General features: G+C 41.6%; 1 protein-coding gene across 1 annotated transcript in view; it reads right to left on the bottom strand.

The window, feature by feature from the left end:
- Positions 1-18571: 18571 nt before the first annotated feature.
- Positions 18572-24938, bottom strand: part of Dclk3 (doublecortin like kinase 3) — a 96945-nt gene continuing 90578 nt past the window's right edge. The window contains exons 5-6 of the mRNA XM_033756922.1: positions 23960-24127; positions 18572-21747 (exon numbers count right to left, since the gene is read on the bottom strand). Coding sequence (XP_033612813.1) covers positions 21554-21747; positions 23960-24127 — 362 coding nt within the window. The 3' untranslated portion in view covers positions 18572-21553. The remainder of the gene's footprint in view (positions 21748-23959; positions 24128-24938) is intronic.

Genomic DNA, 24938 nt, shown 5'->3' with positions numbered 1-24938 from the left:
ATAAAAAGAAGGAGATATAAATTCACCCCACAGAACAAAATTTCCTTTATCTGTTTCTTTCAGCTCTCCTTGGTATAGGTTCTCCCTTGTTTCAGCAAACAGTAAACCTAACTTGGTTTAACTTCAAGAATAATCCTGAAGTCTTCAGCTGATGGCCATTGACACCCATAAAAGTTGTACCTGTGAGTCTACATTGTGAGTAGCTAGGATTTAGTGCCACTGGACCCCTGAAGAGGACCTGCACAGAATGAACCTCAAAATCATGCCACCAGAAGACAGACTGAAGAATTTTCATGGACTGTCATTCTCCTTTACTTGAGAGCTGCCAGTGGGGCATTGATTCCTCTGCTTTATTGAATGAGACTGAGTGATCTTTCACAACTTGAGAGGACTCTGAGGGACATTAAAGCAGAAAGACATGCAGAACTGTATTCTCAGTTTGCCCACTGTAGGACCCTAAGGAAGTACACAGAACTGCCTATCAGAGAGGTATGAATAGAACTTGGTCTCAGGTATGACAATGGATCACAAGCTTCTGCTTTAGGCATCTTGATACTAACGCTCATTTTACAGATGCAGAAACTGAGACAAAAGGTGCAAAGTATAGAACTTGAGTCAAGTTCTTTCAGTGTTAAAAATAATGCTGTAGTGTTTTTGCCAGGTGCACGTTTTTGCTTCTTTTCTAGATGATTATCTATGATTTTTTTAAACAAGGGGGAATTTGTTAAGCCCTGTCACTTTATCAAATAGTAGAATGCAGTTCGTGAATTATGGGCTATTACAGACCATCTTGAGGAGCATGCAGAATCAGATGGAGCAGAGGTTTTCAGACTCTTTTTGAATAGTTGCATCAGTCATTGCTCACTAGAGAAACATAATATGAGATATATGAATACACTCTTAAAGATTTACAAGGTAGGCTTACAATGCCCACTTGAAGGGTCAGATGTAGAAGAGTGCAAAAGAGCTGTCTGTGCTCTAGAAAGCTGTAGGATCCAGCCAAAGGTCAAAGGTGCCTGGAGCTCCCCGCAGTGTCCTGTGTGAGTATGTATCTGATACAGAGGCCAAAAGGTCTGCACTGGGAGGCTGAAGAGTCTGCACTAGAAGCCAGAAAACGATGTCCAAGGTCAAGGTGAAGACTGGGACTCCTCCAAAACAAAAAATGTGAGCCTTCCTTCTTCCTTCTTTATTTCATTCAGTCCATGAACCTACTGGTTTTTGCCACTCCCACCAAAGTGAGTCTTCTGCCTTCAGTAAATCCCTTCAGCCACACCCAGAACTATGCTAAGCCAATTAGTTGGGGGTTGCTTACTCAAATTGACACAGCAGCTCACTATTAGAGTGGCAAACCCCTTTTCTTCTTTAGGAAATCTTAGAGGGCAGAGATGAAAGTCTCGAGCAGGGGTGGCGAGCCCTACTCGAAATTTTCTTCATGGCCTCAATCTGCTTCTGAAGCATGTCTGAGAATGTCCAAGACTCTACAGGAGGAATTGAATATAAAAAACAGAATATTGACTGTCCAGATGCCGTAACAGCCTGACCCCCGTATGCTAAGCTAGCCTCTCGGGGGTCTCACCGCCTCATCTATGAAATGAGGTTTCTTTGGGCCTGGGAGTACAGTTTCTCTCTTAAACTATAATGGCATGTATTTCATTTAACAACTTACAATTGAGGTTAAGTGGGTTGATAAATAACCCCAACCCTGGTGACATCATTCACAACTGATCTTGTTCATTCTCCAAGTATAAATTCAACTATTTGAAGCCTCACCATGTATCCGTGGCACCTGCTGTGACACCATCCTCCTTTATTATTTATTTGTTGAAACACATTATCTTGTGCTCCCTATGATTCCATTACAATAGCTGAACATAGGGGTTAAGGCTAAACAAAATCCTGTCTCTTATTAGCAATTCCCTAGGGAAACAAAGAAAACTATGGCAAAGCTGCACTATTTATGGTAAACATATTGAGCAGAAAATAGAGAATGTTAATAACCCAAAAGTCCACAGATGTTGAAAAAGATAATGGTCAGAAATATTCACCAACAGATTATTACATGTATTCGAGTGACATAGATGATATGAAACAGGGAGAGAGACTTTGTGGAGATGGTAAGTGGACTGGGTGATGAAGGAACACAGGATGGGTGGGAGAGGGAGGAAAGTAAAAAGGGTGCAGATGTGATGTAATGCATATGTACCAATTTCCCACAATGAATGCATTAATTGTAAATAACAAACATGCACTAATAAAAAAGAGAAAAATCGCAAAAAATTATCTAACGAAATAGGGGAATAAATGAGACAAAATTAGCAAAATATTATTAATTATTAAAGCTGGGCCCTAAATACATGGAGGCTTATTATTCTGTGTCCTTTGGCATTTGTCTGAAATTTTCCATTATAAAAGAGTGTTTGTTGTAAGTACACATGTGTGATGCCCATTTTAAACCCTAGAAACATTCACACATTCTCTAAGTAAATCTTTAGAAATGAAGAATCTAAGAATCATAGCAATTAAGTAATTTACCGGAAGGCTGATGGAGCCAGCCCTCAGGCTCTCTGACACTAAAAGAGGCCCAGTAAGAGGTAGAGTTTGAACTAGTTTTTGACTTCTAGGAAACTAAACTCCTTCTAGAGGAGGGGACAAAAATGTACAAAATCCCCTGAAATAAGAATTACAGGATGGAATTAACACTATGAGGAAATGATTTACAATTCATAAATGCATATTTTATTATCCAGTTAATATAAGCCAGTTGTTAATACAGTACGTGCACAGTCAACTCTGAGTAAACTAACATATGCAGATCAATGAAGGAGAGAATCAGATAATGGAACAGAATGACTGAGTATCCAAGGGTATGAAACAAGGACTTGAAAGTGTCCAATGACTTTCTCTGTCTCCGCCAGGAATGGAACAGAGTGTGATGACATCTGGGTGAGGCAGAACCTCTGGCTCCTCCTGAACTCATGAAAGAGTAATTTTGCCTTCTCTTTCCTTTTATAAGGGAAAGGAGTCTGCAGGCAAGGGTCTTATAAGGCTTTCCCGCCAATCCTGCCTAGACAGAGTTAAAACTTTACTGCAGGAAGCAACTAACAAGACAAGAGAGAGAGCCACAGAGCTTGGAGGGAGTCCAGTGCTCAAAACCAAGGTAGCCGCCCCTCACCCATCTCCAGTAAAATGCAAAGGAGGCAAGGAGTGGCCACTTAAAAGAAAACTCTTGCCAGGGCATGGTGGTGCATGCCTGTAATCCCAGCACTCGGGAGGCTGAGGCAGGAGGATGGCTGGGAGTTCGAGACCAGCCTGGGTTACATAGTGAGTTCCAGGTCAGACTCAACTACATAGTGAGACCCTGTCTCAAAAAACCAAAAAAAAAAACAAAACAAAACAAAAAAAATAAGAAAATTCTTTAGTATATAAAAATACACATACTTAACGCATCTATACACATACATGTGCACACACATATTTATATATGAGACAAAATCAGCAAAATATTGCTGATTATTAAAGCTGGGTCCTAAATATATGGAGGGTCACTATATTACTACACTAGATACTAACTTGACTTTGTATGTAAGTTCCCTCCTAACCAACCTACAAATTCCAGAGATAAGCCCTTGACAAGGACAAGGGACCACCCAGGAATGTACACATAGAAGACAGTGGTGCCCAGGTTATAGTCTGAACAATAAGATTGTGACAAGCTACAGGCGGAGAGTTCTCAAGCACTTGATAAAAGAGGCTGAGGACAAAAGACTCCTGGGTTTTCCCATCTTCCTGGGGTTCCCTACCCTCATCTCTCACAGGGTAGCTGTCTTCTGAACCTTCTTCCCTACAAATAAAATGTTTTCCCTTTTAAACTTTGCTCCTTTAATTTGTAGCTGGTGCTGAGTTTGCAATCCCAGTTGGCTGCAAAGCAGCACTGCAACGCGCAGCCCCAGACACAGTAGCTTTTTACTCCTAACTCCTAGGCAAAAAAAAAAAATTCACTGAGCACTTAATGGCATGCTGGACATTAGACTAGATGCTAAGGAGTCCGAGTTGTCATACACTCGTCGAGTCCACCCGGAGCCCAAGGTCAGTAGCCAAGAAAGGTGACCAATAGCATAGGTTCAGAGAGAGCCGTTGTCTCAAGACTGGAGCAACTTAGAGAAAGTAGAACGTGCACTAAATCATAAAGCAAGGTGAGGACCAGGCAGACAAAAACTAGAGAGGGAGCCTAGATGTGTTTGGCTGGGAAGTGAGGTGGGAGATTTTATTAAAAGGTAGTAAAAAATAAAGTTACGTGGGATGCCTTACACTTGAGTGCTAGGCTAAAGTAATACAAAACCATTGAGATTTTCTGATCAATGCAGAGAAACCTCAGACACACAGTGGTAGTTTACATTTGGAGACCAGTTGACCTATAACTTCATAAGCTAAACACCTAGGTTTTCTTCTATGCCACTAAGATTTTGTGGCTGCTTTCTCAGTAACAGTTGAATATTATACTCCTCTCTCCAAAAAAATCATGAAATACCTGTCAAGGAGGCTAGTCACTTCATGGTCAATTATGGCACTTGTTAGCTAAAGTTAGGAAATACTACTCTTTGTGGAAGGAAGCCAAACTGTGGAAATGCATGTTTGTGATTAAGACAATGTGCTCATACCTCTCGTATACATTTACCTTGGCCTTCTTAACCTTCTAAAAGAGACAATTCTTTCTTCCTAACAGGAACATTCTATAAGTTTATGGGAAACTTTCAGCCAATCCTGACAAATTAAAAATTGCCCTAGAAAAGTAAATATTCTAAGTTCCAAAACTTTGATGCCTTACACACACATATACACAATTCCCAAATCTAAATACTTCTGAGGGTTTGCAGTGTCCAGAGAATAAAACCATGTCTTTAGACAGGCACAGTGGCCTGTACTTAAGCACTCAGGAGACTTGGGCACCATCACAAGTTCAAGGACAGCCTCGGCTACATAGTAAGACCCTGTCTTCAAAAAAATCATCGTATACAAGGAAATTTCTTTATAATAAATTGATCCTTTTCAGAATATGAAAACTACATTTCTGAAGTCCTAATCAATAGAGTATCTTGGGTATGTTCAACACATTTTAGTGTTCTGACTTAAAAATGTTGGCTGACCCTTAGCTATTCTAAAAGGTTAAAAATGTCATAAGCTTCACACCTGTCAGCAACTGTTATTAGGAAAAAAATGTACAATTTGAACATTTCAGTCCGGAGACCTTATCTCTCCTCAGGATAGCTAGTTCTAGCCTGGCTTAAGCAAAACAACCCTGAGCATTTATTGCTTCCCTAGTGCAGGGATTGGGGACCTTAGAGAGGGAGAGAGAAGGAGAGAAAGTTAGCTGTCCTTAAGGCTGACATTCAAACCCTAACTCACTCTCCCCATTGGGCAGAAATGAGCCCAAGGGTTTTGCAACCCTCACAGGCATAGCCACACCCTTGCAGTGGCTCCAGGCTCCCAGCCCCCTGCCAGAGATCCCATTACAGCAGATGCAGCCTAGTTCTCATCCTGGTGTGGGCATGAAGAGATGGTGTTCATGGCTGGAGCCACCCACAAGTGAATGCGAGCATTACAAAGCAGCAATTTGACAACACTTTTCTAACATTAAGACATTTTTATCCAGTCTTCTTAGCATCTATAACAAAACAGACATTGTTACATTTTAAAAGGCACTTGTTTGCACTTTTCTGCGAAAGTGTTGCATGAGCCCTCCCACAGTCTCAAGGAATCCTCCGGCATCACGCAGGTGGTCTGAGCCTCTTCTCATGAACAGCCCATCCTCTGACTACCTGACAGCCTCGGCCCACCTCCTATTCAAGCACCAGCCCATCTTGGGCCTGGTGCCCTGATCTCTTATTGACCCTGTCCCCTGAGAGGGATGAAGCTAAGCCCAAGCCACACACTGCAGAACTTGTCTAGGAGGCTTTTCATCATCCTGAGCAAGGACATCTTGTTATATGATATGATCCTTATCGTGTCAGACAGAAATATCCCATTTTCATAGACTAAACCTAGCAAGGCAGAAAATGAGAAAGATACCAAACCCACATTGTCAAGAAAGCATTTGTCAGAAGCCAATACGAGCGCCAATCCCACAGGTACAGTGTCAGGGACCAGGGTCCAAGCACAGGCCTAATGAAACTCAGTCACTTCTTGACCAGAGCCAAGCTAGGCTCCCAAGCCAGACAAGCGGTGCCCTGGTGACAAGGACAGATTTCCAGATCATCTCTCCTCACCTGGGAAAGGCAGCCTGCGCTGCTGCCTATGGCACCATCTGGTGGCCACATGGTGATGTGCCAGCCCAGAATCCTAACACAAATTCCCAACCGAAAAGGTTCCCCCAAAGAGCAAAGCTTCACTCTGCCTTTAATTCTTTCTCACACCTGCTCAGTCTTTTTCCATTGTCAAGATTTCTCTGGTCCCAATAATGAATGTGATGAGGGAAAACTCGACAAAATTCAATTTGAAATAAAGGAACTTACTCATTTTCTCTGCCGGGGTGCATTAGACATCAAATCAGCCAGAACCAGTGTTGGGATGTGGCAGGATATATTATTTCAGCTCAGCTGAGTACAGGAAATGAATATTTCCAGGTAAAAATATTCACAGAGTCCCTGCCATGATAACTCTTAGTCTTATCTGAGCAATCACAGCAGACAAAAGGGACACAGAATATTCTGAAAAGTGAGCAAGAGAGAGCACTGGAACATCACATTAGCAAAGCAAGCCACCAGAGCTTTGGAAACTCTCATCAGGGGATGCTGTTTTGAGATATTAATCTATGTTTTGCTTCTTGCTGTTGTCAATCTCCTTGGATTTTCCAAGATCAGTCTTTATAATCCTTTGCCTCAGGCCATTTCTTGCAAAGCGGGATATAAAAAGTGATTTCAAGTCACAGCTGTCCTCCTCCTGCCCTCTGTAGTGGCTCCTTGATGAGGTGGTGCTGGGGTTCCCAGAGATGAAGTGGAGAGGGTGCAGCACAGAGTTCCTGATGTTAGGAATATCTTCAAGCCCTGTGAACTGTGGGAACAACACTCCAGGGAGGGCACAAAACCTCAAGGGAATGCCAGAACAGAGGACTAGACCAATGACCCAGTTGTGCCCAGATTGCGATTCCCCAAAGACCACCAAGGGGTCGAGTCCAATGCAATCACACGAGGAGTTTATTGCAAGCTCGAGCCTAGACCCTCAGATCTCACCAGCACAGAAGTTCAGAAACGAGGGCTCTGAGCCCGATTTCAAACAGCCTTTTTATTAGCAGGGAAGCAGAACTAGGGGCTTTCTAAACGAGTCAGTGCTTAATTGGTTAACATCTTGCAAGTGTGTGCTTTCTCAATGCTTGATTGGTCAACACTTTGCAAGTGCGGGTGTGTTTTCTCAATGCTTGATTGGCCCAGGCCAGATGACCCTCCTTGTCCTAACCACAAGTTTTTGTAAGATTAACAAAAGAGAACATCTGGTGACAACTTACGGGAACAGTCATGGGTTTTTCCAAGAATTAGGTAAAAGGGCATGTTGGGGTTTTTCCAGTAGTGACCTGATCGCAAAATAGAGTCAGCAAAATGGAGTCAGTTTCATCTCCACAACCCAAAGCACCAGTGCTCCTGGAGTCAGCAGAGATTTGAGGGCTTCAAGTTGAATCTGAAGAGGCCCTAGGGGTGGAGACCCTAGGGATGTCTCAGCAACAATCAATGCAGACTCATGACCACTCTTTTGTTTATGTCTGTGAATGACCTCTGCCCTTAGCACAAGCTCAGAATAAAGAATTGTCCACAATAACATGAGAGAGGAAATGTCCTGTGAACCCAGCAAAATGGGGCTTCAGAAATAGGAAGTAAAGTAAACCTTCTCATACCCCTACATTAAAAATTTAGATCCACAGATTCACTTCACCCCAACATACTGTTAGGAACAGACTTTGCAGAAACCTACCATTAGAATTATAGTGGCCCAGGAGGGAGTATGACATAGAGAGAAGACAAAGACTTAAAAGGTAGGAATTAAATTTTAAGCTTTTAAAACCCACAGGTACATTCAGTACCATTAGTGGACCAAGACAGGCCTGGTGTTTGACCACCTTAATGAAGGGTGACTCTTGATCGCTCACTAAGGGCACTTTGGGACCACAAACCAGAGCCTCTACATAGGGGCTGTAGCTTTTGTGGGTGGTCACCTTGTCCTCTAAATAAAAGTGTCCCAGCATCTTCTCTAATTTTAGTATATGTGCTGCCAAAGTGAGCACCCCTACATCTCCAATAAACTGTAGGATGTCCAGTGAGTTCCTGAGGGGGCAAAGTCAAGGGTTGTCTCTGTTGAGAAGCCCAGGAGAACTGGTAGGGTCTCAGAGATTTAGTCCTGTTTCCATTCCAGTTAGGCCTAAAAGAGTAATTTTCTTTCCCTCAGATATAAACTGTGATAGTCAGTCCCACTTCCTCCGTAAGACTTAGTATAGTTGGTTTTATTCTCAGAACTCAATTACTTGATTACCAAAATTCATCAAGCAGAATATTTAAGATTAGTGCACTTTACTATGTCAATTAGCTTTTGACTTTAAAAAAATCAATACTTGCTATAGGACTCCCAAAAATCTGGAAGCATAGACATATATATGTCATCAAAGACACTTTCAAGGTGTCAAAAGTAATATATTGGCTACCCTTCCACACTGTAGGATGCTGTAGATTTGAGTTAGGTTAAGGGAGACTGAACACATATAATATTCTCACTCTATAGTGTGGATCTGGTCAGCTTCAACAGTGGGGATTACCTGGGCAGGACAGACCCAGGTGTATAGCCCCCAGCACAATGCTGCCATGGATGTAAGGTCAGTGCAGCCAAGGAAAAATATTTTCATTTCTGTTCAAAGGAAAAACTGGACTGGAAGAGAAAGATCTAAACCTTACTACCTATCTGCTGCACTCCTTTGAGCAAGCTTATTTCCTCTCCCTGGACACTAGATGATCAGCTATTAAAGGTGAAAGGCAGCCAAGGTGATCCCTCCACCTTATATTGTATGATTCTATTTATAATCTTTGCAGACAACTCAAGATAGCACCATATGTATCATGCACATGAGACATCCTACAACTGCGTATCCTAAGTTCCTGAACAGAAAATCAAGCCTAGCAGCAACTGAAGTCACAGAGCACACTGAAAGCAAAGTGTCTTAGGACCTCCTCAACACTAAAGAGAAGTGTATGCTAGGGTTTCTGTGTTGGTTTTGAAGGGTAAAAGTGATCACCACATGTGCAATTCATCAACCTACCATGGACCAGAGCACCCTCCCCCCGTCACTGAACTAACCCACCAGCCTACATGAGGGGCTCTGGTGTAGACTAGCCTAGGAGACTCCAGCCTGCTTGTATCTAGGGAAGGTACAAAGGTCTTCCCAGCAAATCATCAGCTATGAGGCTGAGGCCTGTGTTGCTTTATACCCTACATAGGGGAAAAAAGTAGAACGTAGCCCAAGGGTTGAACAACAGCCCCGTCTGGCGCTTGCCTGGGCTGTGCATGGTTGACAGAATACACAAAATATATCACAAAGAAGATATTTTTTAAAAGATTAAAAAGCAACAAATTCACTGCAATGCAACACCAGAAAGTTTATGCTAGAGCTGCCCAATGCTCAGGACTGCAGGATCCAGAGTGATTCCAAATGCCAAGAGCACCACCTGCTGCCCAGACTTGTGAACAGTTTGATTTGCCCACCCTTTTTCCTCACCTTGAACAAAATGCTTTTAATACAACAGGTGCCAATCTGGAGAAGTATGCTGAGGGTCTGCAGTTCTTGCCAAGATTTGTGAGCTGTTTGTGTATGTTTTCATGTTTATGATAATCTAAGACATTTAATACAAATCTATGCCTGATTATCATCAAACCATACTCCAGGCCTCCATTTTGTATGGTGAGGCTAGGGCTAGGGAATCGTATCAGGTGCTACTATTTTAACTATTGTGGGTTGATGAAAGCAAAGAAAGCCTCCTTAAGGAGGCATTTAAACTAGCAAAAGCTAAAGGACTCAGCTGGAAGTGCCGTGTTATTATAGGAAAATTATGTGAAAATTGAGTTACTCAAAAGACAATGGAGTGAAAGCAAGATATCATTCAAGCCACTAGGCTGGTATGGATTATTGATGTATATATTGATAAGGATTTATTTGAAGCCAATTTATAATTTTGTTTTGCTTGTAAGGTTCAGTATAAATTGTAATGATAAGAAATGTATACATGGTATTGTTTGGAATATTTAGGTTACATTGTATAAAATGATTTAATTTCTTCTAATTTGCCTGCCCCCCCACCGAATGAATAAATGTTAATACAGAGAGTTTTCTTCCTCTAAAAATAATCCATATATGATTTACTGTGAGTCAGGTTATTCTTTTTCCTCATTGAGTTTATTGGTACTTTTCAGGTATACATTACAGTTACATTCATCATTGGGCTCTTGTACCTTTACATGACAGGTCTTGGTTCTCATTTTTTCTCCATACCCCTTCCCTTCCTTCACCCTCTCCTCCCTTCCCTATTTACAAAAACTTTTTTACCATTTTTTTCTTTTCTCATATTTTTATTTTCCCTTATTTCCCTTCCCCTATGCTCCCCCTTCCCCTACACCTTTAGCCCTTTTCTTCCTATTTCACACTGTCAATTATACCATTTGGATCTTATGTACGATTGTAGTTTTTCACACCAGAGAAACTATTCAGTATTTACACATGTGTGACTTATTTATTTCACTTAAGAGTATGACCTCAATATGCATCCATTTCCTCATGAATTGTCGCGAGCCGGCGAAGCAGAGCACTGTCCAGCAGTGCCTCAAACCTGAAAGAGCAGCGGGGTGGAGATGGGGCAGAGAGAAAGGAAGGACGCCAAGACAAGAGTCTGATCAAGGCGACGTTTATTGCAGGCAGGCATCAGCCTTTTAAAGGAAAAGACCGAACTATTATGCGCTAGGATTACCATAGTAACCTCAACACCCGCTCCACGGGAAAGAGGGTTCACACGGGAACGAGAAAGCAGGCTCAAGAAAAACAAATTAACAACACTTGCAACTAATAATCATGATTCCCAAATAGGTGGAGGAACTTAACAAAATGGAGTTACAACACCTGACTCCTACAGATAACGTCAGATCTTTAACAGGAAGCACCTGACTCCTACAGATCTTTGGCTGTCCGAGTTTCTCCCGTGCAGGGTCAAAAACAAGTTTAACACGTGCAGTCCTTAAAAAGGAACAAATGTTATCTTTCAAAAAGCCAGTGGGACATGGCTGGCTTCCCACAATGAATGACTCTAATTTCTCCTTCTTTATGGCTGTGAGTAGTACTCCATTTTATAGAAAAACCATGTCTTCTTCATCCAGTATGTGTCAGGTTTTGGCTGCAATAATGTTCTATTTCAAAACAAGCAACCCCAAAGTAATAATCATTTGTCTTTCTCATTCACGGTTTTGAAGATCAGGCAAAACCACTCTACTTCAGGGTATGTACCTTCCAAGGTCTCTTCCAAGTGTCTTTCATTTTAGTACCAGAGAGTCTCAGGGGATTCTCTTACTGTGGCAGATGGCAGAAGTAGAAGTGGTGAAGATAAGCGAACACATTTTAAGCCTCTGCTCACACCACACGTGCAAGCATCCCACTGGCTCAGGCAGGTCACAAGGCCAACATCACGGGGGTAGGGTGGCATGGTCCTCCTATAGAAGCTGGGGGAAGCAAGGGCAAGAAGGAAGGTAGAGTTTCAGACAAATAATATACTAACACAGGCACATGTTTTAGAAACACCTTTAAACGATGGTATTGTTCAACTCCTTTTATTCTAATTTTTTAATTAAAAACTTTTGTAAAAAATGCCAACCTGTGAATTTTGTTTTCTTCTCCCAGTAATGAAATCTAAATGAACCTAGGCATACAAATTCTAAATCATAACTATTTTTATAACACAAAACCAGAGAAGGGTAGCAATCACATGCCTAAATCATGAAAACCTTTAAAAGAGGGACCTGAGAAGGAATGTAAGCCTTTCACCACCTGCTGCACACACTCTCAAGAAAGCCCAGTGTAAAAACAAAAAGTGAGGGATCCCAGGGCCCTAGCTTTCACCCACCTCTAAGCCAATGTGGTTGGAGATGGGGATAGGTTGTGCTGCAGTCAATGAAGGACAAATTCATGTTGACTTCATGTCCAAAAGGCAAAAGACTAAAAAATGTGACCCTCCCCCAGTAAATGGCCTCCCTCCACTGACAAAGACCTCCAGCGACTCTCACAAGATCTAACCCAGTGTCTAACATTATGCACATGAGATCAGTCTGGTCTATAAGGATGAGAAACCAGAATAATCACAGGACACACAGAATGCATCCACTTTTGGAGAGATGTAGCCCATGGTAATTAAAATATAGTCTCTGAAGCTAGTGTGTAGAGAGTCAGGGTGCAGCACTGTTTTAGAGTGCGTGGCTACCAGTTAAGAGGCCTACATTCAATCCCAGCACCACCAAACATGCAACAATATATATTTCTGGCATATGAATAACAGGTTAACTATATAAAGTGATAGACTTAAAGTATAAGAATGTAGAATATATAAGTGAAGTATCCTTCAAATTAAAAAAAAGTTAAATCAAAAAAATTGTGTCAGGACCACTAGCTAGCCACCTTGGAGGTGGTAAAAACAGAATCCCTCTTAATATCTCATACAGAATAAATTCTAGATGAATGAAGTATTAATTGATTAGGTTTTTAATATTTATATACATACGATAACTGTCTGAAATTTAATTTCAGTGCTAAGCAATATAAGATCAGGCAGTCAGACTATCAGAAGATCAAGTTTCCCTGAAAGGAAAGCTTACTGAGATTATGCCCCAAAGCAATGGGCAGAAAGCAGAGTGACACTTAGGGATGGCACTAGGAGTGCCAATCTCTTCCTTCACACCCTGTGTCTCCCTTTCCTTAGAAAATCTACCTCGACTTTCTGTCCTCTGAATGAAAGGGCAGCCATGTACCATGTGACCTTCCCATCAGACACCACTGATTAGACTAGAGATGAGCACCTGACCCAAACCAAGCCCATTTCTTTCACCAGAATTTGGAAATAGACCCCTAAGAGATTGACTCAGCTCTGAGGATACAAGTTGTAAATGGAGCTGGAGAGATTCATTTTATGAGCTTCGTGACACCCATAAATATGAGGAAACAAGAATCAGTGTGTTGGTGTGAAGCTTGCTAGTATGGAAAGGAGGGAAGGGGGAGAACACCCTGTCCAAGGCCTCACTGCAAACCCACTGGGATAGCAAGGCTGGAAAATTCATAAGGATGACCGTCTGGGTCCCATGAAGATCTTTCCAGGCTTTCCCCACGACCTTACAATAAGTCCTCTTTCTACCTGAGCGGATCAGGCTGCTCATTTTCCTGGCAACTTTATCATTCCCAATGAAGATGCAGCTCATACAGATACACATGTCCAGAAAATGCCTAAGAAGAAAGAACAAAACAGAGGTAAGGGGAGATGTGTGTAGGAGACATGGCTGCCAGCCCTGTTCTATTTAGGAGGGATGTGAAGAAAGCAAGAAACACACAACCTAAGAAAACAAAACACAGTTCACTCCGAGTGAATAGAAAGGAGGGAAGCCTGTGTTAGAGAGCTCACCAAAAGAAGACTTTGCCACAGCAAACATGAAACAAAATATCCCATGGTGCTTCCATTTATTTTCAAAACAGCAGGCAAAGTGCAGAAAACAAAATGATGTTCATCCCTTAAAGGATTTTTATGAGAACTGAAAAAGCCAGGCCATACAGCTTGAAAGGCAGATGCCTCTCAGCTACAAAGGCTCAGGCGGCAATGATTCCAGGCACGGGGAGAGCTCTGAATTTTCACAACTTTATATTATTTCCCTGGTGCTGATTTTTCTCCTAAGGGGAAAGCTGAAGTGAGAAATGTGATAAAAGGAATCACCCTGAGGTCTGAACACACACACACACACACACACACACACACACACACACACACCCACACACACTCCAATAACTGTGCTGTACAGGAGCCACTGGGCAGGAGTTGAGCCTCTGTATAAAAATAGAATCAAGCTTCACTTGTCTCATTTTGGAGAATAGAGGCTGTTCTGGAAAAAAAAGTGTTTTGGGTTTTGTTTCTAAATGACTGCGAAAGTGCAGAGCTGCTTGGGGCTGTAGCTAGAAAGTAAGTCAAGCCTCAAAGGAATGAGGAAAAATGAAACTAAGATGTCCAATGTTCAGAGTCTGCTAATATCTCTGCTGTGATTTTGCTCGTAGACTGTCAGTTGGCCACACCCTCATAGCCACAAATCTGAGCTGAAAAGCAAAGTAGTTGCTGCTGATGGTAGAGGTAGATGAAGAGATAAATGTATTCTCCAAGACTCCAATGGCAGCCCTGTCCTTTGTGTGGCATTAGAGGCCTATGTGTGACATCTGCAATAAGATGAGACAGCCAAGCCTCTAATTTTGTTCATGACCAAAGGTCTTGAGATAGTAATTTAGGGCTTGTCCTCCCCAAATTTCCCCTTCTTATCCCTCAATTCAAGCTTATTCTCAGGATCCAGTCAAGACAGAAAACAGGAGGAAGCCACAGGATCTACTGTTGGTTTCCAAAAACTGTGGCTGCAGGTAGGGTGAGATTAGTAAGGCACTATTCTTGGCTATAAAATTTTAGACACAACCAAAAAAATCAGTAATCGAGGTAAATAATATTTTAATGCAATGTATTAAAGAATAAAAATAATACCAAAATAAACATGATTTTAGGGTATATTCTTAAGTGTAGTAACTGAGGAGGATGACTCCTCGATCTCACTTTAATCCTAGCCCTGTCCAGGAGAGAAGTTGGAGAACTGTAAAGGGCATATGCTGAGAAAGGAATTTATATAGAGAAAAGAAAGAATAAAAGTTTCTCCCAAAGTCCACACAAAGAGACTCTTCCTGGCTGAAAGAAATTAAGAGAGAGAGAACTATATGGCCTCTGAGTTTCCAGTCATCTAAGCAGAGACCCACAGAGCGATCAGGATCCCAGAAGGAATAATTAGTGTGAGCATGGAGATAAAATCCCTGGCATTTGTAGGAAAGATTCTCAGGCCCTAGAGTGACAAGGAAAAGCAATAGAACAAAAATAGATTTACAGAAAATAAAATTATCCGATAACTCTTGCACACTTAAGGTTTCAGACTATTTATATCTACTGTGTCCACATAGAGAAACCAAGCTCAAATATTAATTAAGCAGCTTGCATTAAGATTGACTGACTCTACATTTGCTGGAGGACTACATCAATTTAAAGGTGTCCATTTAAAATGACACTCGAGTGTTAGGAAGTATCCTTATTGCAGCCACAATTTCTGTTTCCAGCATTAACTTTGTAACGCTCCTGCATAAACCTCTTGCTGTCAGATGCCTGACAGACTCTGGTGGTGACTGACAAGAGACGAGATGCATCCGGGGGCCATTTGGCTTCCCCTACACCCACCTCCCACCAAAGTTCACTTGGGAAATTAGAGTAAAGGGTATGTAGACTTCTATCAGGCCTGGAGAGAGCACATGATGCCTCGAGTGAAATTTGCTTTCAGATCGTGATGAAGTTATTGGCTTTCTGTTGACATAAATTACATGAGTACCACAACAAAAGACACATCATTTTCTCTGTGCTGAATGGTTTTCATAATAGCAGCTGGGTTTCTCAATGTAATTCATCTTAAGGTCAAATTTTCTTCTCCAAGTATAGTCAGTGATGTGAAACTTGTCAGAACAAATCTAGATATATCGTTATGTTTTTATATTATTCAATTCCAAGATCCTATCAGGAAGACAGACAGGGAGAAAAGCAATATACCATTAACCACAAAATAAATGTCCAATGCTACTCTGTACAGTATCTGTGTGAAACAGAAAAAAATACAACCCAAACAAGATACAGAAATTTCTACTACTTATCCCAAGTACTACTGCTTTCTGGAAAACACTTATAGAAATTTCACTGTGGGTTTCTTCCAGATTCTAGAGCTGACATGACTATAAGTTATACCCTATGCTTAATGAGAGATTTCAAATTGGAAAGGAAATGGTATTAAGTACTTATCAATTATAAAATGTACTACAATTGAAGAAAAGCTAAAACAAGAAATATACTCTTTCAATGAACTTAAACCAGCAATGGAGGTTCTACCAAACAGAAACTCAGCCATTAGTTTCTACCATAGAGGAGTAACCATGGTGATCTACACAGAACCATATGCAGGATCATAAAACTCAGGTTTAAGATACTGAATGGAGGAGAGGTAAGCTTTTGCAGGTTCCACAGGCAGAGTAGCATGTTGGAAAAATTAATGGTTTTTGATAATTATGAATTCAGATCTCAGCTCTGCTGTTTATATCCTTCATGCCTTGGAGCCTTGATTACCTCATCAGTGAATCAAAGATTGCTTCGTGCATGCAACAAATATTTACTGTGAGCCTAAATTTTTCTAGGCACTATTCTAGACACTGATGGCACAGAAAGACTTCTGCCCTCCTAGAGTTTACATTCTAGTGGAAGGGAGTGGACAGACAAGCGGACAAAAAAAAATTCAAACAAAATCATTTCTGATAGTGAGTATGGAACTAAAGGAATGAAACAAGGGTAGGACAGTGTCTAAGGGAGGCAGATTATCTGAAGAAGCAGCATGTGAGCTGAGACCTCAGAGGACAGGAGGAAAATCATTCCAGAGATAGGAAACAGTACAAAGGCTCCCAAAGCTGAAGATGGCTGTGTTTGAGGAGTCACAGAGGCGTTTGGGGGATGACAGTAGAACTAACAATGGGGAAAAGGTGGAAGATGAAATCAGAGTAGTATTGAGAGTCAGAGCATATGGGTCCTATAGGTCACAGCAAGGCAATTTGTTGTGTTCAAAATACAATCCAAGTCACATGTGTACTCCAGGGCACCGGCAAGGTCAGAAGCAGAGGAGCGGCTTGAGAACTGGAGGCCTGGTGTCACTCTGCACCAGAGTCCATATCTAGTGGCTGGCATTTTTAGTAAGCCAAGAGATGATGGGCAGGTCAAGTTACTTCTCTGAGCCACAGTCTTCCCATCTGTAAATTGATGCTTTTGTTTAGGGTAGAATGAAATATACATTAAATTTAACCCTGGAGCTATAAAATGCTACACAATCATCAAAGTTTAGAAATTAGCATCTCTATTGTTACTTTTCAGTTGTGTCCAAATAGTAGCACTTGGTTGAGAGTGTACTTCTGTGGCAAAGTACTTTCCCAGCATGTACAAGGCCGTGGGCTCAATACTTGGAAGGCTAAGGCAAGAGAAAGGCTATGGATTCAAAGCCTGGGCAGGTTAGTTCAGTGAGATAACATCTGAAAGATAAAATAACACAAACTTGAATAGCATATGGCATCTCTCATCTGAGTGAGGCAAAGTACAAACTAAGAGAAAAATGAAGGATAGAATGAGACAAGAAGATGAATCTCTTGCAGATGGGAAGGGGTCCAGGGGACAAAGGGTGAAAGGGAGGAGATGAGAAAATAGGTGAAGATACGCCATGAATAATAACATCAATTCATGTGAACATTATACACCACAAACATTAACTGAGATTAATGATATTAACAAGAATGAAAATGGTAAAAGGGAGAGAGGAGAGAGAGGGGGAGAAGGAAGGGGATTAAACAAAGAGACAAGCTGTATTATACACACGTATCAAGTCCCCAAAATGAATGTAAAATGCATTTACAAAGTAAAACAGTATGTACTAATAAAATAAAATAAAAAGAGCAAGGAATATAGTTCAGTGTAACACGCTTGCCTAGCATGTATGAGACTTTAGGTTCAATCCCCAGTACTACATTGCAGTCAATCAACAAACCATATGGCAGACCATAAAAGGAAAGAAAAACTTTCATTCACCTTTATGGAAAGATAAATTAATTCAAAATCAATTTGGCAATATTTGGTCAAGTAAAAGATTTTCCTTAAGAGAAATTCTCCCAAATGTACACAGGAATGCATATAGCAAAGTAAGTAGAACACATTCATAAATACTGAAAAATCAGTCAGAAATAGCCTGAATGTCCCCAGGACGGAAACAAAGCAAGTTTAAGTGGATAAATTCAAGTGACACAGAGGAAGTAAAATCAGTGGTGATAAGCTGGATTCAAAGGACAGAAACGAAGACAATGAGAGTGGTGCCAGTATTTTGAACTTGCTTAGCATACCATTCCCTGAGGGAGGGAGCAATGATGGAGGACCATTGGGGGGGTGATGATTATCCATCTACCTGAGAGAAGCCACTGCCTACACATGGTCATGTTACGTAGGCAGTTGGACAGATGGGACTACAGTCTAGAGGAAGAGCCTTGAATGGAGAAACAAATGAAGTGAGGAGAAGAGAATCACCCACAAGTAGATGGGCAGTGTAGATGACACTGCCAAGGGCGAAACTACAGAGAAGAAAACCCAGGACTTTACTGTGAGGAACTGCAACCATATTTTCATAGCTTTATTGAGATACATTACACTGAAAATTGTACATACCGAAACTATTCAGTTTACTGTTTTGAGATGTATACACCTGTGAATTAATACTACATTCAAGATAATGTAAAAGCCCATCATTCCCAATGTGTCCCTTTGTAGTCCTTCTTTCCCTCCTCTCCCCACATCTGCCCCAGGGCACCACCTGATCTGCCTGTCATTACAGATTAGTTTGTATCTTGTAGAATGCATATAAATGGAATAATCAGTGTGTTTTGGTTTGGTTTAGTTTGATTTGGAGCATTTTGTTGTGTTGTGTTTTTGGTCTGACTTCATAGATTCAGCCTAATTATTTGGAGATTCACTCCTGTGGTCCATATATATCAGTACTTCACTCCTTCTCATGGATGAAAATTACTGATTGTGTGAAGATACCACCATATGTTTACCCATTCACCAATGTATAGCTATTCTAGGTGTTTCCACTTTCAGGCTACTACTAATGAATCACCTATAAATATTGCAGAATCTTTGTAGAACATATTTTTTTTTTCAAGGCAGATAACTAGTGGTAGAATGGTTAGATCATATAGTGGGTATACATTTAACCTTCACAGAACTGCCGAACTGTTATCCAAAAGAGCAGTACCATTTTCTATTCCCAACAGCAATGTACAAAAATTCCAGTTTTCCTACATTCTCAATAATAGTTGGTATGGTCAGTCTTTTCATTTTAACCATTCTAATCGGTATATAGTGGTATTTCATTATGATTTTAACTGGCATTTTCTGAATGATTAAGAGGGGAGTATAACTTTTAGCAACCAAAAGACCAACCAAACTGATGAGATCCAAAGGAATTGACAAGAAGGTAGGAGGAAAACTGGGAAATATAGCATCACAGAAGGTTCCTGCCCTCCTGGAGCTTATATTCTAATGGAGAGAGTGGACATACAAGCAAACAAAAAACCCCAAGCAAAATCATTTCTGATAGTGAGGATGGCATTAAGGGACTAAAACAAGTGTGGGACAGTGTGTAGGGAGGCAGATTCTCTGAAGAGGCAGTATGTAGGCTGAGTCCTCCAAGAGCTCCAGAAATAACTCAGAGTCGTGATCTCTCAGGAGTAGAAATAACTCAGAGAGTGATTAATAGGATCAAATGATAGTAACATGAAGATTGAAAACTATGCTTTGGACTTCATTACATGGAGGCCACTTGTGTCTTTATCAAAAGATGTTCTAGTACAAATGAGACTCAGCTTCCAGCCTCTTTCATATTTTCAGAATGAGTAGCACTGCATGGCCTTATGGGCAACACCCTCCCCATGGGGGACTCCACAGGGCCACTTTTCTGAGCTCCTGGGCCTAAAGCTCCAGTTGGCATCTGCAGCAGTTCCAGGTTTCGGGAAGGTGCCATGCATTTGACTCCTTGGTAAGCCACCATGGGATCAAAATTTGCATGCAAAAGGTTATTAAGGAGTATTCTTGGGTTCATCAACTCGGAGAGACAGGGAAGAAGCAAAACTGGGCAAGGAGAAGTTGGGCTGTGATGCGGTCACGCCAAGGACAGCTTGAAAGCTATAGGGTCCTTTAGTGTTGTCTTCAGCTGGGGCAAAACTTCTGAGGCTTCATTCCTTACATAATGAGTTACTGGACGTGACCTGCCCCAGGAAGAGTCTGTAAGCCAGCTCTTCCCAGCTATGGGCAATTTGTGTGTAGCCGAGGGCTGTCAGGCAGCAACGCCAAGCAGTTTGTTCCTTTCAGCTCTGAAAGAAGATCTAGGCAGCATATTTCAATGTCCACTACAAGGAGTTGATTCCCCATGCTTCTAAGTTCTAAAAACCCCAACCTCTTCCCTCGTCTCTACCTAGGAATGGAAGCTACTTTTTTTATTCACTATCTCTGACGCATTGCAGAGCCTCCTTTGTGCTTTTTCCACTCTCTAAAACCTATTTAAAGGATGCCTTCTACCAAATTCTCTAATGCTACACTTTTCCACCTAGATGACTCCAAATCCAAAAGAGAGGGCAGAGTATGGGTGAGAAAAGCCTCTCTGTGGCCTACTAGCCAGGTTACATATAAAGTGCAAAGGACAATGTGGACAATATCAGGATATGTTCTGCTTGCAACTCACACATTCCCAGAGTCATCTGAAATCTGGAACATGTGTTCTACCCTCGGTGTGTGCCCTGCACCCTCTGTGTGTGCCCTGCAGGTGAGAATGTGCCCAAACTTGGGAGTTCCTTCAAGCCCTCTGTGCAATCCATTTACTGCTGCTCTGATGAGTTACTTATCTAACCAGCTCCCTTGTGTTCTGAAGATGTTAACCCAGACTCATGTAGAAGTGACTCAAGCTCAGGGATAATGAGACTGAAAAACAGTACAACTGATCACTGCAGAGGCGAGAATGATTCAATATTTCTTCTTTTCCATTTTTCTGACAGATCTAATTTTGGGTCACAATGAAGTGCTAGAGACCTTCACTGATACATCCAAAATATAAACAGATCTTGTCAATTAACCAAGTGTCCACCACACTCACATGTAGTCATCTTGGCTTTGGGAGACATATCTGAAATATAATTCGCCACCTCTCATCATTAACATTAAGAAGTAATCAGAATACAGGTCCACCTCTGTTATTCAGAGCTTATTTTATTAACATGGAAAGATCATGATTCACCTTAATAATTTTATGGGGGAGTTTAGACACTAGTAAGCACCACTCATGTAGTACATCAAGAACTTGATTACAAGGAGGAAGCAAAGCACATCATGATGACCAAAAATTCCTCACTGATGACCACTCTTCCCCAAAAAACAACAAAATTGTATTAAAAGCTTTAAATATACAAATCTAAAAATGTTACATTTAACATTGTGCCTCAGTTTATTCTTTAAATATGTTTTAAAATATACTGCACATCCCTCCTGACTCTCCAATTGCGCGCAGGAGCCTCTCTGTTTCTCTCCCAGACTTCCACCCTTTTCTCCATCCTCAAGCAGAATTAGAATTGAACAGACGCCCAAGGCAGTGACTATGATGCCTGCTCCACAACCCTCTTGTGCTGGCTTCGGACACGGCCCTCGCTGCTGGGGGATACTTCCTTCTGCAGGTTCACCTTGCTAATCCTTCCAGTCGTTTCAATCCAGGGATGCTGAAGAACCTGGTGGGCCGTGTAGCGCTTTTTGGGATCTACCACCAGCAACCGGCTTACCAGATCTTTGGCAGCTGTAGGCATGAGAGAAAGAGGGAGAAATGCAGTGAATGGGGGTGGTTCTGAATTCTTCCTCCCCATACGTGAAATAAGAGCACACACATCCACTACATTCTAGACCTGCACTATCCACATGTGACTACAGAAACTTTGAAAGCTGGCTAGTGAGACTGAAAAGTTGGATTATTTTATTTTATTTTCTCTGAAAGAATCCACATTTAAATTTAGCTATGTGTAGCCAGAGGGTACTATGCTGGACAGCCCAGCCCTAGAGTACTTATCTCGGTTTATTTCTCTAGAATAACAGAGATAGGGCCACACCTAACATCCGGGAACCCACAGCAAGAAAACAAATGGAGGCTCCGTGTTAAAATTCTTTAACATTTTGACTCAAATTAACAAGTTCTTACTAAGATATTTTTACTCTTCTTTAGTTGATAAATATGTCTGCATATGGGCAAAATTGAACAGATGAATTTGTAAAGAAATATAAAGGTAAACAGAACAAATTCAAATGTTATTTTCTTCCCAGGACCATGGCTTATTCTAGACAGATGTGGTAGTATTTGGTGGGCCAGGTGACAGTGCAGAGGAGAAATGATCCCTCCCTGGCCTGCTGGTTCTTCCCAGCCTGGCTTATGGAGTTTTCTCTTCAAATCACTCAAGAAATGAAATGCACAAGTAGCCAGGCATAGTGGTGCACACCTGTGATCCTAGCACTCAGAGGCGGAGGCAGAAGGGTTGCCTCAAATTTGAGGCCAGCCCATGCTACATAAAGAGTTCAAGACCAGCCTAAACTACATATTGAGACCCTGTCTCAAAAAATAAAATATAAAAAAATTTTAAAATGCACAAGAAAAAAACTCCATTTTTTTGCCTTTATTGAGGGATGCCTCTTGCTCAAGATAGCTGCTCCCCCACCAATGATGCCCTCACCACACCCACTATCCAGCCACCTCTTAAGCACAGGAACTCCAGGATTTCTCCTCCAAAACCACCCACTTCAAGCCAGGAAAATTCTACCCACAAGTGCCCGGGCCCCACCACTACCAGCATTACTCCTTTAAGGTCCTCAGACGACTCAGACACTGGAAAGCCAGATTGAAGCTGGTAATTCTCAGGCTCTCATACGTGTGTGTGGACAATCAGGCACCCCATCCCCAGCTCTCTCTATGCCCTCCAACCCGCCCACCCATTCTCACCCTTTGGTGCCATGGCTTGTGCCATTTGGATAAGAAATTCTGAGGCCCTGATAGAGTAGCTTAAAAGAGGGAATGTGGGCTCTGGCAGATGGGGGCACATCCCTGTGGCCCTACTGTGTCCTTACCCAGTGGGGGTAGTATAAAGACTCTAGGGCATAGGAGCCAGAATAGGGGCCAACCATGCCCAAATCTAAGGACAATATTGCATAGGACTTTCCAAAATTTTGTTTGGTCCTTCAGTTCCCAACTTGTTCCTAATATAACCATCCCGAGATCCTCACTCTCTCCTCAGCATGTCGCACCTCTCCTTCCCTTGCTAGCCCCCAATCTCAGTGAGGAGACAGAGGCTGGGGATGGGAGAAATTCAGTAACCAATTATAGATGACATGTTTAGGGGAAATGGGGGGCATCACTCTTCCTTTTTATGCTAAAGATTCAAATATTCAAAAGCTCAAAGTATGTATTTCTCAATTTTGCAGGAGAAATATGTAGTAAAACAAAACAGCAGAGACAAAGGAAAGATTCCATTTAGAATCAAATGGAATTGAGGACCAAAGTGGGGGGACAACCATGCAAGTAATGGGGACCTTGCCTTGCAGAGCCCCCATGTTCCAAGTAAACCCCAGGACTCTTGATTATTCACATGTACCTAACCATTTTTCAGTCTATTTTATTATTTTACACAAACATTTCTGTATATAAAATGAGCTGTTTCTTTCCAAAGAATAGTTGTTTCTGAGATTCTTTAATTGCCTTAAAGAAAAGCATTTGGTGACTGCAACTGGTGATTAGATTTTTACTTTAAATCTCAGATTAAGTCATGCTTTGGAAGTGCTACACAAACCTCCATGAAGCTGCTGAGGAAATAAAGCCTGAGGCAGGATATTCTGCAGTCCAGCTCTATGCCAGGCATCCTCTGTGTGGCTTATCACACACACCTAAAAACCTACTTTGTGGTCAGAATCACGGTGGTATGTCAGCCCCACCTCCTTTCCTCTCCTGCATAAGGAAGTACAGATCTCACCATCAGAGATACTGTCCCAGTAAGGTGCAAGGAACTCGAAGTGGCCCAGCTGGATGATGTTAAAGAGCTCATCCTGGTCTCTCTCCAGGCTGCGAAAGGGAGGGAAGCCACACAGGAGGATATAGAGGATCACGCCTGCAGCCCACATGTCCACTTCCAAGCCATAACCTGCAGAAACAGAGGCAGAGACACAGCAAACCTGAGAGTAGGTAAGGTCAGCCATGACAGAATAGATGAACTATAATTCTAAATAGCTCTAAGCTGTAGAGGCCCGAGGTAGGCAAAAGGCACTTCCAAATGTATGGTAGGCATTCCTACCAACTACCCTTCCCTTAGCACCAGCTCCTCCAAAAAAGGGATCTACACCAGTTTTTCTCTGCTATGGTCTTGCCACTATGTGAAAAACTAAGCACAGAAATTGAAAACAAATGTTTGGAAACTTACAACAATATGATGTGACTGTAATATTCAAGTCCATGATGGACGGACACGCTGACCGTGTGTGTGTGCCCACAGGGAATACATTGTTCAGGTGTTGATAAATGCTGCCTGTAGCATGAGTTGCACTCTAGCCACATGCAGCAAGACTATGCACAAGTGCACGCTGTGCTGGAAATGTAAAAACATGGCCCTATGCCAGAGATTGTTTGAGAGGCCCTGGTCCACACTTGCAGTCTGTTTTGAATCTATTCATTACCTTCTTTCTCATTTGAAAAATATTTACTGGTGTTTTCAATGATAATTAAAAGACATTTATTACCTGTGTCCCCTGCATATTAGGCCACACATACATACATATAATCAGGGGCCAGGGATTTAGCTCAGTGTTTCCATCACCTGCTTCGCAAGAACAAGGACCCGAGTTTGATCCCCATTACCAAATATATATATTGGTAATTTGGAAAGTCCTATGCAATATTGTCCTTAGATTTGGGCATATATATATATATATATATATGTATATATACATATATATATA

This window comes from Fukomys damarensis, unplaced genomic scaffold, assembly GCF_012274545.1.
Source record: "Fukomys damarensis isolate Sample0158 unplaced genomic scaffold, DMR_v1.0_HiC HiC_scaffold_28, whole genome shotgun sequence".
In the NCBI taxonomy this organism is placed as follows: Eukaryota; Metazoa; Chordata; class Mammalia; order Rodentia; family Bathyergidae; genus Fukomys; species Fukomys damarensis.
Note: the sequence above shows the minus strand (reverse complement) of the source record. Positions and strands in the feature narration are given on the sequence as shown.